General features: G+C 44.2%; 1 protein-coding gene across 4 annotated transcripts in view; it reads right to left on the reverse strand.

Moving 5' to 3' along the window:
* The window catches only part of eno1a (enolase 1a, (alpha)), an 80,867-nt gene that overhangs the window by 32,363 nt on the left and 33,068 nt on the right, over positions 1-15,436 (reverse strand). For 3 of the 4 annotated variants that reach the window (XM_060852390.1, XM_060852392.1, XM_060852393.1), the window contains exon 4: positions 14,526-14,584. In XM_060852390.1, the coding sequence (XP_060708373.1) occupies positions 14,526-14,584 (59 nt within the window). Of the gene's footprint in view, positions 1-14,525; positions 14,585-14,826; positions 14,886-15,436 lie in introns of all 4 variants that reach the window. The other variant, XM_060852391.1, reaches the window with a different exon arrangement.

Consider the following 15,436-nt stretch of genomic DNA (forward strand, 5'->3'; position numbering starts at 1 on the left):
GCCCTGCCGAGTTTTCACCATCCCTCCAGACCTCCCCCTCACTGAGGACGAACGATCAATCCTCAGCAAAGGACTCACCTTCATCCCCCTCCGTCCACGCATCAATGAATTTAATACACGCTCTGACATTGAACACTTCTTCCACCACCTCTGCCTCCGAGCTTACTTACACTATCAGGACTCCCGTCCACCTTCCAAGCACCCCTTCGCCCACCTCCAACACACTGCATCCACCTGGACACCCCGCGCTGGCCTCGACCAGCCCTCGACCTCTTCATTTCTAACTGCCGCCGGGACATTAACCGCCTCAACCTGTCTACCCCCCTCCCCCACTCCAACCTCTCACCCTCACAACGCGCAGCCCTCCAATCCCAACCTCACCACTAAGCCAGCGGATAAAGGGGGCGCAGTGGTAGTCTGGCGCACTGACTTGTACACCGCTGAAACCAAATGCCAACTCGAGGACACCTCTTCCTACTGCCCCCTCGACCATGACCCCACCCCCCCATCACCAAACCATCATCTCCCAGACCATACAAAACCTCATCACCTCAGGAGATCTCCCACCCACAGCTTCCAGACTCATAGTCCAGGAACCCCGCACTGCCCGGTTCTACCTCCTTCCCAAGATCCACAAGCCTGACCACCCTGGCCGACCCATTGTCTCAGCATGCTCCTGCCCCATTGACCTCATCTCTACCTACCTCGACACTGTCCTATCCACCCTAGTCCAGGAACTCCCCACATCCATTCGAGACACCACCCATGCCCTCCACCTCCTCCAAGACTTCAGTTTCCCCGGCCCCCAACGCCTCATCTTCACCATGGATATCCAATCCCTCTACACCTCCAACCGCCATGACCAGGGCCTCCAAGCCCTCTGTTTTTTCCTCTCCCGACGTCCCCAACAGTACCCTTCCACCGACACTCTTATTCGTTTGGCCGAACTGGTCCTCACCCTTAATTTCTCCTTCGAATCCTCCCACTTCCTCCAGACCAAAGGGGTAGCTATGGGCACCTGTAGGGGCCCCAGCTATGCCTGTCTATTTGTTGGCTATGTAGAACAGTCGATCTTCCGTAATTACACCGGCACCACTCCCCACCTCTTCCTCTGCTCCATTGATGACTGCATTGGCGCCACCTCGTGCTCCTGCGAGGAGGTTGAGCAATTCATCAATTTCACCAACACATTCCACCCTGACCTTAAATTTACCTGGACCATCTCTGACACCTCCCTCCCCTTCCTGGACCTCGTCATCTCCATTAATAATGACCGACTTGACACTGACATTTTTTATAAACCCACCGACTCCCACAGCTACCTGGATTACACCTCTTCCCACCCTATCTCTTGCAAAAATGCCATCCCATATTCCCAATTCCTCCGCCTCCAAGTATCTGCTCTCAGGAGGACCATTTCCACCACAAAACACACCAGATGGCCTCCTTCTTTACAGACCGCAATTTCCCTTCCCACGTGGTTAAAGATGCCCTCCAACGCATCTCGTCCACATCCTGCACCTACACCCTCAGACCCCACCCCTCCAACCATAACAAAGACAAAACGCCCCTGGTGCTCACCTTCCACCCTACAAACCTTCGCATAAACCAAATCATCCACCGACATTTCCGCCACCTCCAAAAAGACCCCACCACCAGGAATATATTTCCCTCCCCACCCTTTTTCGCCTTACGCAAAGACCATTCCCTCCGTGACTACCTGGTCAGGTCCACTCCCCCTACAACCCACCCTCCCATCCTGGCATCTTCCCCTGCCACCACAGGAATTGCAAAATCTGCACCCACATCTCCTCCTTCACCTCCATCCAAGGCCCTAAAGGAGCCTTCCACATCCAAAGTTTTACCAGCACATCCACCAATATCATTTATTGTATCCGTTGCCCCCAATGCGGTCTCCTCTACATTGGGGATTCTGGACGCCTCTAGCAGAGCGTTTTAGGGAACATCTCCAGGACACCCGCACCAATCAACCACACCGCCCCGTGGCCCAACATTTCAACTCCCCCTTCCCACTCTGCCGAGGACATGGAGGTCCTGGGCCTCCTTCACCGCCGCTCCCTCACCACCAGACGCCTGGAGGAAGAACGCCTCATCTTCTGCCTCGGAACACTTCAACCCCAGGGCATCAATGTGGACTTCAACAATTTCCTCATTTCCCCTTCCCCCACCTCACCCTAGTTCCAAACTTCCAGCTCAGCACTGTCCCCATGACTTGTCCTACCTGCCTATCTTCCTTTCCACCTATCCACTCCACCCTCTCCTCCCTGACCTATCACCTTCATCCCTCCCCCACTCACCTATTGTACTCCATGCTACTTTCTCCCACCCCCACCCTCCTCTAGCTGATCTCTCCACGCTTTAGGCTCTCTGCCTTTATTCCTGATGAAGGGCTTTTGCCCAAAATGCAGATTTTCCTGCTCCTCAGATGCTGCCTGAACTGCTGTGCTTTTCCAGCACCACTAATCCAGAATCTGGTTTCCAGCATCTGCTGTCATTGTTTTCACCATTTTGTGTAATAGCCTATCATGGGGAACCCTATCAAATGTCTTTCTTCTTGCCTTTGCAAAATAAACATTTTTAATTCCCAAAGTGGGCTTCTCACATCTGCTCACTCCCTCCCCCCCCCCCAAAATGTTTTGTGTCATGGGTAGTGTGATATACAGTCGATGGACTCAGTGACAAGCTTCATTGTCCACCGATTCTCTCAAAGTGGCAGGCAGGCAGCTAAGGTTAGTGCCCACTCATCCGCTGTGTTATAGGGAAAGGGTCAGAGGTTGATTAGAATTGATGGGCTTGCTACCCTGTCATATTTTACACATCTCCTCACACCCTCTGGTGGGGGTAAAATCATCCCACTCCATACTTGTTGGAATGCAGGTTATCACCCAGGAAGCAAAAGCATGTTTGCATTGGCGAGAAGGGAAAATGCTTCACATTGACGGTAAGCTTATTGCTTAGATACCTGCTTTGATGTGAAATCATAGGATTGATATAATTGCATGACAAAACTACTGCCTTAGTAACAACCAGAATGCATAACTTAATACCCACTGCTCATTGTGGATTACGCAACTGCCATCACTTCTCATTTGTTCCTCATCTTTGCCTCATCCATTAATCCAGTATTTAGCAGCATAACATCAAAAGGCTGTGGTTTGGACCCGTGCAATATTAGATACTGTATTAAGATCTTGCTTCATTCAAGCAATCAACTAAAACCACAGGAATACATATTTCAGATGAACTGTTGCATATTACAGACTATAATACAAATGGATAAAAAGCTCAAAAATACACAGTGCTGTTAACATAATAAATCGAGAGCAAAAACAAGTGAAAAAAACTTCGTAACCATAAAACGTAGCAGCATCACACTAATGTGAATACTAAAATAATATTCATGGGAACCATGCACATCATTCTTATTTTAATGATTATCAACCAATTTTTCGACTGGGAGGTTAATTGTTTTAAACCTCATGCACATTAAGATGCATCATAGCATGCCAATAGTAATAAGAGAGCAATTTAGACATATGGAGATATGAGGAAAGTTTCTTTAAAAAAACACAAATGAGCAGTTAGAATTTGGAAATGAACCCTGGGTTGTGGAAACATATTCGATATGTTCCCAGCATAATTCCCAATATGAAATTGATGAAGGAATGAAATATTCATGGATATCTGGGAAGGGTGAGGAATAGCAGGAGTAATCTAACTGCATTTCAGGACAGTCAGCATTGTAGGATGGAGAGACCAAAGTGGGGGGCGGCACGGTGGCTCAGTGGTTAGCGCTGTTGCCTCACAAGATTCCAGCCTCAGGTGACTGACTGTGTGGAGTTTGCACGTTCTCCTCGTGTCTGCATGGATTTCCTCCAGGTGCTCCGGTTCCCTCCCACAATCCAAAAGATGTGCAGGTCAGGTGAATTGGCCATGCTATATTGTCCCATATTGTTCAGGGATGTGTAGGTTAGGTGCATTAGTAAATATAGGATAGTAGGAACAGGAGCGGGTGTGAGTGAGTTGTTCTTCACAGGGTCAGTGTGGACATAGAGTCATAGAGATGTACAACATGGAAACAGACCCTTCGGTCCATGCCGACCAGATATCCCAACCCAATCTAGTCCCACCAGCCAGCACCTGGCCCATATCCCTCCAAACCCTTCCTATTCATATACCCATCCAAATGCCTCTTAAATGTTGCAATTGTACCAGACCCCCACCACTTCCTCTGACAGCTCATTCCATACACGTACCACCCTCTGCGTGAAAAAGTTGCCCCTTAGGTCTCTTTTATATCTTTCCCCTCTCACCCTAAACCTATGCCCTCTAGTTCTGGACTCCCCGACCCCAGGGAAAAGACTTTGTCTATTTACCCTATCCATGCCCCTCATAATTCTGTAAACCTCTATAAGGTCACCCCTCAGCCTTGGACTCTCCAGGGAAAACAGCCCCAGCCTGTTCAGCCTCTCCCTGTAGCTCAAATCCTCCAACCCTGGAAATATCCTTGTAAATCTTTTCTGAACTCTTTCAAGTTTCACATCTTTCCGATAGGAAGGAAACTAGAATTGCACGCAATATTCCAACGGTGGCCTAACCAATGTCCTGTACAGCTGCAACATGACCTCCCAATTCCTGTACTCAATACTCTGACCAATATAGGAAAGCATACCAAACGCCGCCTTCACTATCCTATCTACCTGCGACTCCACTTTCAAGGAGCTATGAACCTGCACTCCAAGGTCTCTTTGTTCAGCAACACTCCCTAGGACCTTACCATTAAGTGAATAAGCCCTGCTAAGATTTGCTTTCCCAAAATGCAGCACCTTGCATTTATCTGAATTAAACTCCATCTGCCACTTCTCAGCCCATTGGCCCATCTGGTCCAGATCCTGTTGTAATCTGAGGTAACGCTCTTCGCTGTCCATTACACCTCCAACTTTGGTGTCATCTGCAAACTTACTAAAGATAACTCTTATGCTTGCATCCAAATCATTTATGTAAATGACAATAAGTAGAGGACCCAGCACCAATCCTTGTGGCACTTCACTGGTCACAGGCCTCCAGTCTGAAAAACAACCCTTCATCACCATCCTCTGTCTTCTACCTTTGAGCCAGTTCTGTATCCAAATGGGGAGTTCTCCATGTATTCCATGAGATCTAACCTTGCTAATTAGTCTCCCATGGAGAACCTTGTTGAACGCCTTACTGAAGTCCATATAGATCACATCTACTGCTCTGCCCTCAATCTTCTTTGTTACTTCTTCAAAAAACTCAATCAAGTTTGTGAGACATGATTTCCCACGCACAAAGCCATGTTGACTATTCCGAATCAGTCCTTGCCTTTCCAAATACATGTACATCCTGTCCCTAAGGATTGCCTCCAACAACTTGCCCACCACCGACGTCAGGCTCACTGGTCTATAGTTCCCTGGCTTGTCCTTACCACCTTTCTTAAACAGTGGCACTACGTTTGCCAACCTCCAATCTTCCGGCACCTCACCTGTGACTATCGATGATACAAATATCTCAGCAAGAGACCCAGCAATCACTTCTCTAGCTTCCCACAGAGTTCTCGGGTACACCTGATCAGGTTCTGGTGATATATCCATCTTTAACTGTTTCAAGACATCCAGCACTTCCTCCTCTGTAATCTGGACATTTTGCAAATTGTCACCATCTATTTCCCTACAGTCTATATCTTCCATATCCTTTTCCACAGTAAATACTGATGCAAAGTAATCATTTAGTATCTCCCCATTTTCTGTGGCTCCACACAAAGACTGCCTTGCTGATCTTTGAGGGGCCCTATTCTCTCCCTAGTTACCCTTTTGTCCTTAATATATTTGTAAAACCCCTTTGGATTCTCCTTAATTCTATTTGCCAAAGCTATCTCATGTCCCCGTCTTGCCCTCCTGATTTCCCTCTTCAGTATACTCCTACTGCTCTTTATACTCTAAGGATTCACTCGAACTATCCTGTCTGTACCTGAAATATACTTCCTTCTTTTTCTTAACCAAACCCTCAATTTCTTTAGTCATCCAGCATTCCCTATAGCTACCAGCCTTCCCTTTCACCCTGACAGGAATATACTTTCTCTGGATTCTTGTTATCTCAGTTCTGAAGGCTTCCCATTTTCCAGCCATTCCTTTACCTGCAAACATCTGCCTCCAATCAACTTTTGAAAGTTCTTGCCTAATACCGTCAAAATTGGCCTTTCTCCAATTTAGAACTTCAACTTTTAGATCTGGTCTATACTTTTCCATCACTATTTTAAACCAAATAGAATTATGGTCACTGGCCCCAAAGTGCTCCACCACTGACACCTTAGTCACCTGCCCTGCCTTATTTCCCAAGAGTAGGTCAAGTTTTGCACCTTCTCTAGTAGGTACATCCACATACTGAATCAGAAAATTGTCTTGTACAGACTTAAGAAATTCCTCTCCATCTAAACCTTTAACGCTATGGCAGTCCCAGTCAATGTTTGGAAAGGTAAAAATCCCCTACCATAACCACCCTATTACGCTACAATGGATGAATGGGCACCACACAACAATCAACAGACAGGAGGGTTCCCTCTCAGTCGGGGAACACTTCAGTGGTCCAGGACATTCAGCCTCGGACTTTTGGGTGACCATCTTCCAAGGTGGACTTCAGTACAGGCAGCCGAGGAAAGTGGCCGAGCAGAGGCTGATAGCTAAGTTCGGTACCCATAGGGAGGGCCTCAACTGGGACCTTGTGTTCATGTCACATTACAGGTGATCACCATTGCACTACACACACACACAGATATTCCTACACACACACCCTCACATACATACGGACACAAGTACACACAGAAGCGCACACAGACACCCACACACACCTTTATAGACACACACACTCCCATACTCACACATGCAAATGTGTTGCTGGTCAAAGCACAGCAGGTTAGGCAGCATCTCAGGAATAGATGCTATTCCTGAGATGCTGCCTAACCTGCTGTGCTTTGACCAGCAACACATTTGCAGCTGTGATCTCCAGCATCTGCAGACCTCATTTTTCATACTCACACATGCACGCCCTCACAGACTTAAGACACTCTGCACTCACCACACACACACACACACACACACACACACACACACACACACACACACACACACACACAAATATATATTTTGTGGGGTGAATTTGTACTTGCAGAGTTCCATTGCACTTTACTCAAAAACTGCATACATTCATGTAGAACTCTGAGCTCAAAAACTGCATGAATTTATGTAAAACTCTGTTATCTCACTTTTTAGATTAGAATTTATCTAAACATCAGGTCATAGACAGAGAACACAGGGGGCTAACACCTTCAACATATTGTCTAGCTATCATCATTGTTAACAGCTAACCTGAGAATACAACTTTTCAAAAAAGGTTTTGTGATTTACACATGGAAGAAGTGAAACTATCACTGTATTCTAACAGATGAAAGGCTTAACAGACAATCAATTTTTCAATGTATAATTTCAGTTACATCACACTGCAAATTTTTGCTATAAATTCTGTGTTACAATCGAACTGTCCACTATCACCTGATGAAGGAGCGTCGCTCCGAAAGCTAGTGTGCTTCCAAATAAACCTGTTGGACTATAACCTGGTGTTGTGTGATTTTTAACTTTGTACACCCCAGTCCAACAACAGCATCTCCAAATCACCCTATTATTCTTACAGATAGCTGAGATCTTCTTACATGTTTGTTTCTCAATTTCCCTCTGACTACTGAGGGGGCGGGGGAGGGGGGGTTTAATAATATAATCCCAATCAGGGGATCATCCCTTTCTTATTTCTCAGTTCCACCCAAATAACTTCCCTGGATGTATTTCTGGGAATATCCTCCCTCAGCTCAGCTGTAATGCTATCCTTTATCAAAAATGCCACTTCCCCTCCTCTTTTGCCTCCCTTTCTATCCTTCCTGTAGCATTTGTATCCTGGAACATTCAGCTGCCAGTCCTGCCCATCCCTGAGCCATGTTTCCATAATTGCTATGATATCCCAGTACCATGTTCCTAACCATGCTCTGAGTTCATCTGCCTTCCCTGTTAGGCCCCTTGCATTGAAATAAATGCAGTTTAATTTATTAGTCCTACCTTGTCCCTGCCTGCCCTGACTGTTTGACTCACTTCTGTTCTCAGCTGTACCGTCTCAAATCCATCTCTTTCCTCACTATCTCCCTGGGTTCCACCCCCCCCGCCCCCGACCTTTAGTTTAAATCCTCCCAAGCAGTTCTAGCAAATTTCCCTGCCAGTATATTAGTCCCCTTCCAATTTAGGTGCAATCCGTCATTCTTGTATACGTCACTTCTACCCCAAAAGAGATTCCAATGATCCAAAAATGTGAATCCTTCTCCCATACACCAGCTCCTCAGCCATGCATTCATCTGCTCTATCCTCCTATTCCTGCCCTCACTAGCTCGTAGCACTGGGAGTAATCCAGATATTACTACCCTTGAGGACGTCCTTTTTAAATTTCTACCTAACTCTCTGTAATCTCCCTTCAGAGTCTCAACCGTTTCTCTTCCAATGTCATTGGTTCCAATGTTGACAATGACCTCCTGCTGGCCCCTCTCCCCCATGAGAACATTCAGCACCCTCTCCGAGACATCCTTGATCCTGGCACCAGGGAACCAACACACCATTCTGCTTTTTCTCTGCTGGCCACAGAAACGTCTGTCTGTACCTCGGACTACAGAATGCCCTAACACAATTGATCTCTTGGAAGCCGACGAACCCCTCCTTGCATTAGAGCCAGTCTCAATACCAGAAACTTGGCTGTTTGTGCTACGTTCCCCTGAGAATCCATCACCCCCTACATTTTCAAAAACAGCATACCTATTTGAAACGGGTATATCCACAAAAGACTCCTGCTCTAGCTGCCTACCTCTCTTACCTTTCCTTGTTGGGCCAAAGGGCCTGTTTCCACACTGTAGGGATTCTATGATATCAACAGGGTGATTAAGAACAATAGGGTGTTTAGCATGCTTGCCTTCATTGCTTAGTCGTTTGAGTATAGGAGTTGGGATGTTATGTTGAGGCCTCTTCTAAATTACTATTTTCAATTCTGCTTACCCTGTTATAGGAAGGATATTACTAAGCTGGAGAAGGTTCAGAAAAAGACTTATCAGGATGTTACCGGGAATGGAAGGTTTGTGTTATAAGGAAATGCTAGATAGACTGGGACTTTTTTCACTGGAGCATAGGAGGTTGAGATACGGCCTAATAGAGGCTTATAAAATCAAGAGGGGTATAGATAAGGTGATGGCAGGTGCCTTTTCCCTAGGGAGAAGGATTTTAAGACTCGGGCATACTTTCAAAAGGACAGGAGAAAGATTTTAAAAAGACACAAGGGCACAAACAGACAGCAGTTTGTATATGGAATAAACTTCCAGAGGAAGTGGTGGATGTGGGTATAGTTATAACATTTAAAACAGAGTTAGGTAAGTACATGAATAGTGAAGGTTTGGAGGGATATGGTCCAAGCTCAGGCAGGTGGGACTAGTTCAGTTTGGGATTATGGTCAGCACGAACTGGTTGGACCAAAGAGTCTGTTTCCCTGCTGTACAACTCTGACTCTCAATGGCCGCAACTATTATTTTATATGATGTCCAATGGTGGTAATCTATTGAAAAATATGGTCCATTTTCAGATCCTATATCTGCTATTTTAAATTGTCCTTTATAATGTCTTTTGAGTATTACTTTCACCAGTTTTTAAATCGCAGAATTGGAACCAATATCAGTGCAAAATGGCAAAGTTGCCCAACGCATGTCAGCAAACTATTCTTGTAGCTAAGTAAACAGCGAAGGGGTGGCATAGTGGGAGCAATGGCCTGTGGCATTATTGCTGGCTTGTTAATCCTGAGGCGCAGGTAATATCCTGGGAATCTGGACTTGAATCCTGCCGCAACAGATGGTGGCATTTGTATTAAATAAAAATCTGGAACTAAGAGTCTAATAATGACTGTGAATACATTGCCTGATTATCAGAAAAAAATATCCTTCAGTGAAGAACACTGCCATCATGACCTGGTCTGACCTCCATGTGACTGCAGACCTACAGTAATATGGCTGACTTTTAACTGACCTCTGGCTAATTATTGCAATAAATACTGACCAAGCCAGCGATGCCCTCATCCCATGAATTAAAAAATAACAGGAGTTACCTTGACATTTGTCAACTTCTTTTGTACCAAAGTGAATGCAAGTAAAGCAAGCAAGCGAAATGTCCTGTAAGGGACATAAATCAACTCAGCAGGGCTTATACACTTATTGGTAAGGTCCTAGGGAGTGTCGCTGAACAAAGAGACATTGGGGTGCAGGTTCACATTTCCTTGAGTCCAAGTAGACAGGATAATGAAGAAAGCATTTGGCACCCTTGCCTTTACTAGTCAGTGCATTGAATATAGGAGTTGGCAGGTAATATTGCAGCTGTACAGGACATTAGCTAGGCCACTTTTGTGTTTAATCTGGTCACTACGCTACAGGAAGGATATTGTGAAACTGGAAAGGGTTCAGTAAACATTTATAAGCATGTTGCTGGCGTTGGAGGGTTTGAGCTATAGGGAGAAGCTGAAGAGGCAGGGGCTGTATTCCCTGAAGTGTCGAAGGCTGAGGGGTGACCTTATAAAAGGTTTATAAAATCATGAGGGGCATAGATAAGGTGAATAGCCAAGGTCTTTTTCCTAGGGTGGAGGAGTCCAAAACTAGAGGGCAAAGGTTTAAGGTGAGAGGGAAAAGACCTGAGGGGCAACTTCTCATGCAGAGTTTGGAATGAGCTGCCAGAGGAACGGTGATAGAATTACAACATTGAAAAGGCATTTGGATGTGTACATGAATAGGAAGAGTTTAGAGGGATATGGGTCTAATGCTGTCAGTTGGGAATAGATAATTTAGGATATCTGGTCGGTATGGACAAGCTGGACCGAAGGGTCTGTTTCTGTGCTACACAGCCCTATGACTTTATAACTAATGCAAAATTCAAATCTTTGCTGCTCTTTGGTTCCCATCCCCCACTCTTGGATATCCTAGTTTCAATTTATATTGCGTCCAAAATCTTAGACTTGGTTTTCCAAAAGTGAGTTTTGAAGTTTGCCATGCACGTTTTTGCAAACTTAGCTTTGTTGGGTTAGCGTTTCTTTTTAATATTAAACAATAATATGAATGCAGAAAGAGGGAGTGCTACTTCATTTCAAAGACAATTAAACCAACAATGGGTCACTTGGAGCAATTACAAAAATAAGTCATGTTACCTGGTAAGAGCCAAGTTATCATGCCAGAAGTTAAAATGTAAAAATACAAATAGACCTTGAAAGAACAGCCTGAGAAACCTATATCCAAATCAAAGTTCAAACAGCTTGTCAATGATTAAGAAAACAAACAGCCCAGAAGTTTAGTGTCAACTTAATGTGGACAGAAACATACAGTTTTAATGGGAAGCCACGACAAAAATGTTTTACAAAAATAACTTTAGCAATAGCTGATTTGGAAAAGATATTCCAAAAAGTGTTCAATCTACTTAAATGGATTCTGACAGTATCCTTTGGTATCTAGGAGCAAGAATGTGCTTACACCCATCTAGACCATTTAGGCAAAATATTTCTCTGTCTCTGGGACCTTCAAAAATCGGCAAAAATTGAATTTCTACAAGGACTTTAAGACGTTCCAGTTTTCTGCTGGTTGAAATGAACATTTTTCACTACAATACTGGATACATTTGATTTGATTTGATTTGATTTATTTTTGTCACATACACCCTGGTACAGTGAAAAGTCTTGTTTTGCACGTAGTACAGGCAGATCATACCATACAAAATGCATTAGGGTAATAGAACAGAGTGAACAATACAATGTTACGGCTACAGAGAAGGTGCACAGAGAACAAAATCAACACTAAATTTAAAATTTGAGAGATACATTTTAAATTTAATTTCTCCATTTGACAGGTGTTAAAATAGCTAGTATTGGACAATGGGCTGGGACAGGGTTGGGGGCCAGAGTTTTAGTCCATCTATCCTAATCTAGCACGCTGTGCTCAGCAATTTATCCTGTTCATTAACTAACATTGGCCGTAGATGAATTCAAGCATGCTCACTTGGTGAGGCATTAACCCTCCAGAGGTTGCTTGCATAAAGGAGGTAATGTACATGTCTTCTCAAGTAATAGGGAAAATAGATTTTTAAAAAAATTACATGGCTTTTAAATCTACACTCTTTCTGCTGCATTTACAATGTCCAATGGGAAAAAGGAAAGGATTATAAATCATTTTACTGCATTTGTTCTGAAAAGCTGATCTAGTCCCTCTGTGCATTATTCATGTAAACCTTGAAATGCTGGTATACTTAAGAGTCATTTCTCCACACTGATGTTGAACAGACATTGAGGATAAAAGGTATTTGAATACTTTTGGGAACTCAAGGTGCTATCACATTCTGGCATGGATTCCATTGATGTTTTGTTAAAAATCAAAATCTGACAATGTTGGCAACACATCCAACAACCTTAGAGAAAAGTAGCCTTTCATCAAAAGCAAATTCCTTTTAAGTTCAATGCAATTTTTAAAAATGTTTTCAGATACTGCAGACCTACTGGATAATTCTGGCATTTGTGCTTGAATTCAAATTTCCTGCAATAGTAGGTTTCCAAAGAATGATCATTAACCATTTTAAATGTTGTTATTTTGTGTCTGGCAGAAGTCAAGTTGAGCTTCTGCAGTTCAGCAATATTAACCAGGTCATTATCAAATGTTTTCGAAATGATAGTCAAATACGTGGAGCGAGAGTAAATCTTCAAAAAAAAATCATATTGCTGTTATCAAATGTGATTAAATGACACTATTAAATACATATTTCACCATGGTTTTAATCTCTAAGTAGTCTAAACTACCACTGCCGTGGTTGAACTGGGTAAAAGTAAACTTAGAATCATAGTAACGTTCCATTCACTTTAAGAGTGAGCATCAGGATTGAAGGCCAGCCATCCAGTGTAATGGGGTTAGTAATACCTCTGGTAACTCAAAGAACTGCAGCAGTTTAGAAAGCAGCTCACCACCATCTTATTCAGGGCAATTAAGGATAGAGAATAAAAGGTGAAAACAAGGACTGCAGATGCTGGAAACCAGATTCTAGATTAGAGTGGTGCTGGAAAAGCACAGCAGTTCAGGCAGCATCCGAGGAGCAGGAAAATCGACGTTTCGGAAAAAAGCCCTTCATCAGGAATATAAGCAAGGTGGAGAGATAAATGAGAGGAGGGTGGGGATGGGGGATAGAGAATAAACACTGGCTTTACCAGCAATGTCCACATCTCATGAACAAATTTTTAATAGAGTAATATAAGCTGTAGACCTTTGCTCACGTCTATCTGGCAACTGGGTAGCAGGGTGGCTCAGTGGTTGGCACTGCGGCCTCACAGCACCAAGGGCCTGGGTTCAATCCCAGCCTCGGGTGACTGTCTGTGTGGAGTTTACACGTCCTCCCAGTGTCTACTTGAGTTTCCTCTCACAGTCCAAAGCTGTGCAAGTTAGGTGGGTTGGCCATGCTAAGTTGCCCTGTAGTGTCCAGGGGTGTGCATTAGGCGAGGTGGATTAGCCATGGGAAATATGGGGATTAGATAAGAGGAGTGGCTCTGGGTGGGATTAGATTAGATGAGATTACTTAGTGTGGAAACAAGCCCTTCAGCCCAACAAGTCCACAATGACCCGCCAACGCTCAACCCACCATATCCCTACATTTACCCCTTTACCTAACACTACGGGCAATTTAGCATGGCCAATTCACCTGACCCGCACATCTTTGGACTGCTCTTCAGAGGGTCAGTGTGCACTTGATGGGCCGGATGGCCTGCTTCCACATTGTTGGGATTCTATCCTGTTCGATTAATGCAAGTCCAAATCCCTCCCTTACCTCTGGCATTAAGTAAATGGCATTAAGGAAAGCAAAACATAGGTTGAAACAGCCATCCATTAAATCTGCCTACAAGGAGGTTGAACTCCACCACCAATGAGACATATTACTGACCCTTCCTTGATGGACGCGGCTGACAGCTTACGGTACTTCTTTTAAAATTTGTTCACGGGATGTGGACATTGTTGCTAAGGCCAACGTTTATTCTCTATCCCCAACTGCCCTGTCGAAGATGGTAGTAAGCTGCCTTCTGAAACTGCTGCAATCCTTTGGGATACCCGCAGTGCTATTTGGAAGGGTTTCACCGTTTTGCAAGACTCTCAGACAATTTTATCACTTGTGATTTTGCAATTTTGAAAGGAGGTCAGAGACAGGGTGACTTAGCGTCAGTTTTGTTGCTGCCCATTCTAACTTACTGCACCAATGAGGTCAAAATTGCCATGACGTGGAACCACTTCCATTACAAACAGGATTTTAGACACAACCTGAATCTAATTGATAGAACTAGATATCTCTGATCAATTGTGAGAAAAAGCACAAGAATATTCAACAGAGCAGGTAGGACAACATAAAACCTACCTGCTTAATCAGCTCAGGTGCTATTAATGTATTGATGTTATCAACAGCTTTTGTAACTCCTGGAATAAACAAGCAAATTAGTCATTGTTCGACCACATGCATTACAGGCATTAGTCGACCATCTGCTTGAATTGCTACCACACAGATTTCAAATCTGTCATTTTACTCAAAATGATCCACACATAAACTGGGGTCATATTTGGACAAGGAAACAAAGAAAAATCTACAGCTCCCTGCATCAAGTATTAGTTGGCAAAACACATGCTTGCTTGGTTAACGTCACCACAGATGCACCGGTTACCTGGCTACATAGAGCAGGTCCAAGGAACTGGTTAATATACTTAACAGCTCGCGAGACACCTGGCAAAAGTAAAAAAAGGAGGTTCAGTTGAACAGAAAACATTGGAAAGGAAAACTGATCCATACAAGGGTGAGGTCAAGGTGACACTGGATAAGAGAGCCAACATAATTGACTGTGTCCTGAAGTAACTCCATTGAGGCCAGTATCCCATCATCAAGCATCCTTTATTTGCAGATGCATAGTACATGGCACTGATCCAGATATCATAGAGCCTGCTCCCAGAGTGAGCTGAACCCCTGTCACTTCGGTTTATATCTGTCAGCTAGGGGTCCCTGATTGGATCAGGTTAACAGCCCCAGTCAGGGAACTCATATTCTAAAAGGTCCACCTGGCTGACCTCATTCCAATCACTACAGATCTAACTTAAGACTCATTGCGATATGTCGCTAATGAAGAACTGCTTCCAATTTGATGAAAAGACTGTTTGCTGAATCCAATTTGTTAGATTGCAAAGCAGATCGAAGCATAGCAAGCACATTTACACTGTTGCTCAGAAGTGGTGCGAGTGTCAATTCCTTCACAGGAACCATCCCAGTGTAGGCAGATAGTT

Source organism: Hemiscyllium ocellatum, chromosome 37, assembly GCF_020745735.1.
Source record: "Hemiscyllium ocellatum isolate sHemOce1 chromosome 37, sHemOce1.pat.X.cur, whole genome shotgun sequence".
Taxonomy (NCBI): Eukaryota; Metazoa; Chordata; class Chondrichthyes; order Orectolobiformes; family Hemiscylliidae; genus Hemiscyllium; species Hemiscyllium ocellatum.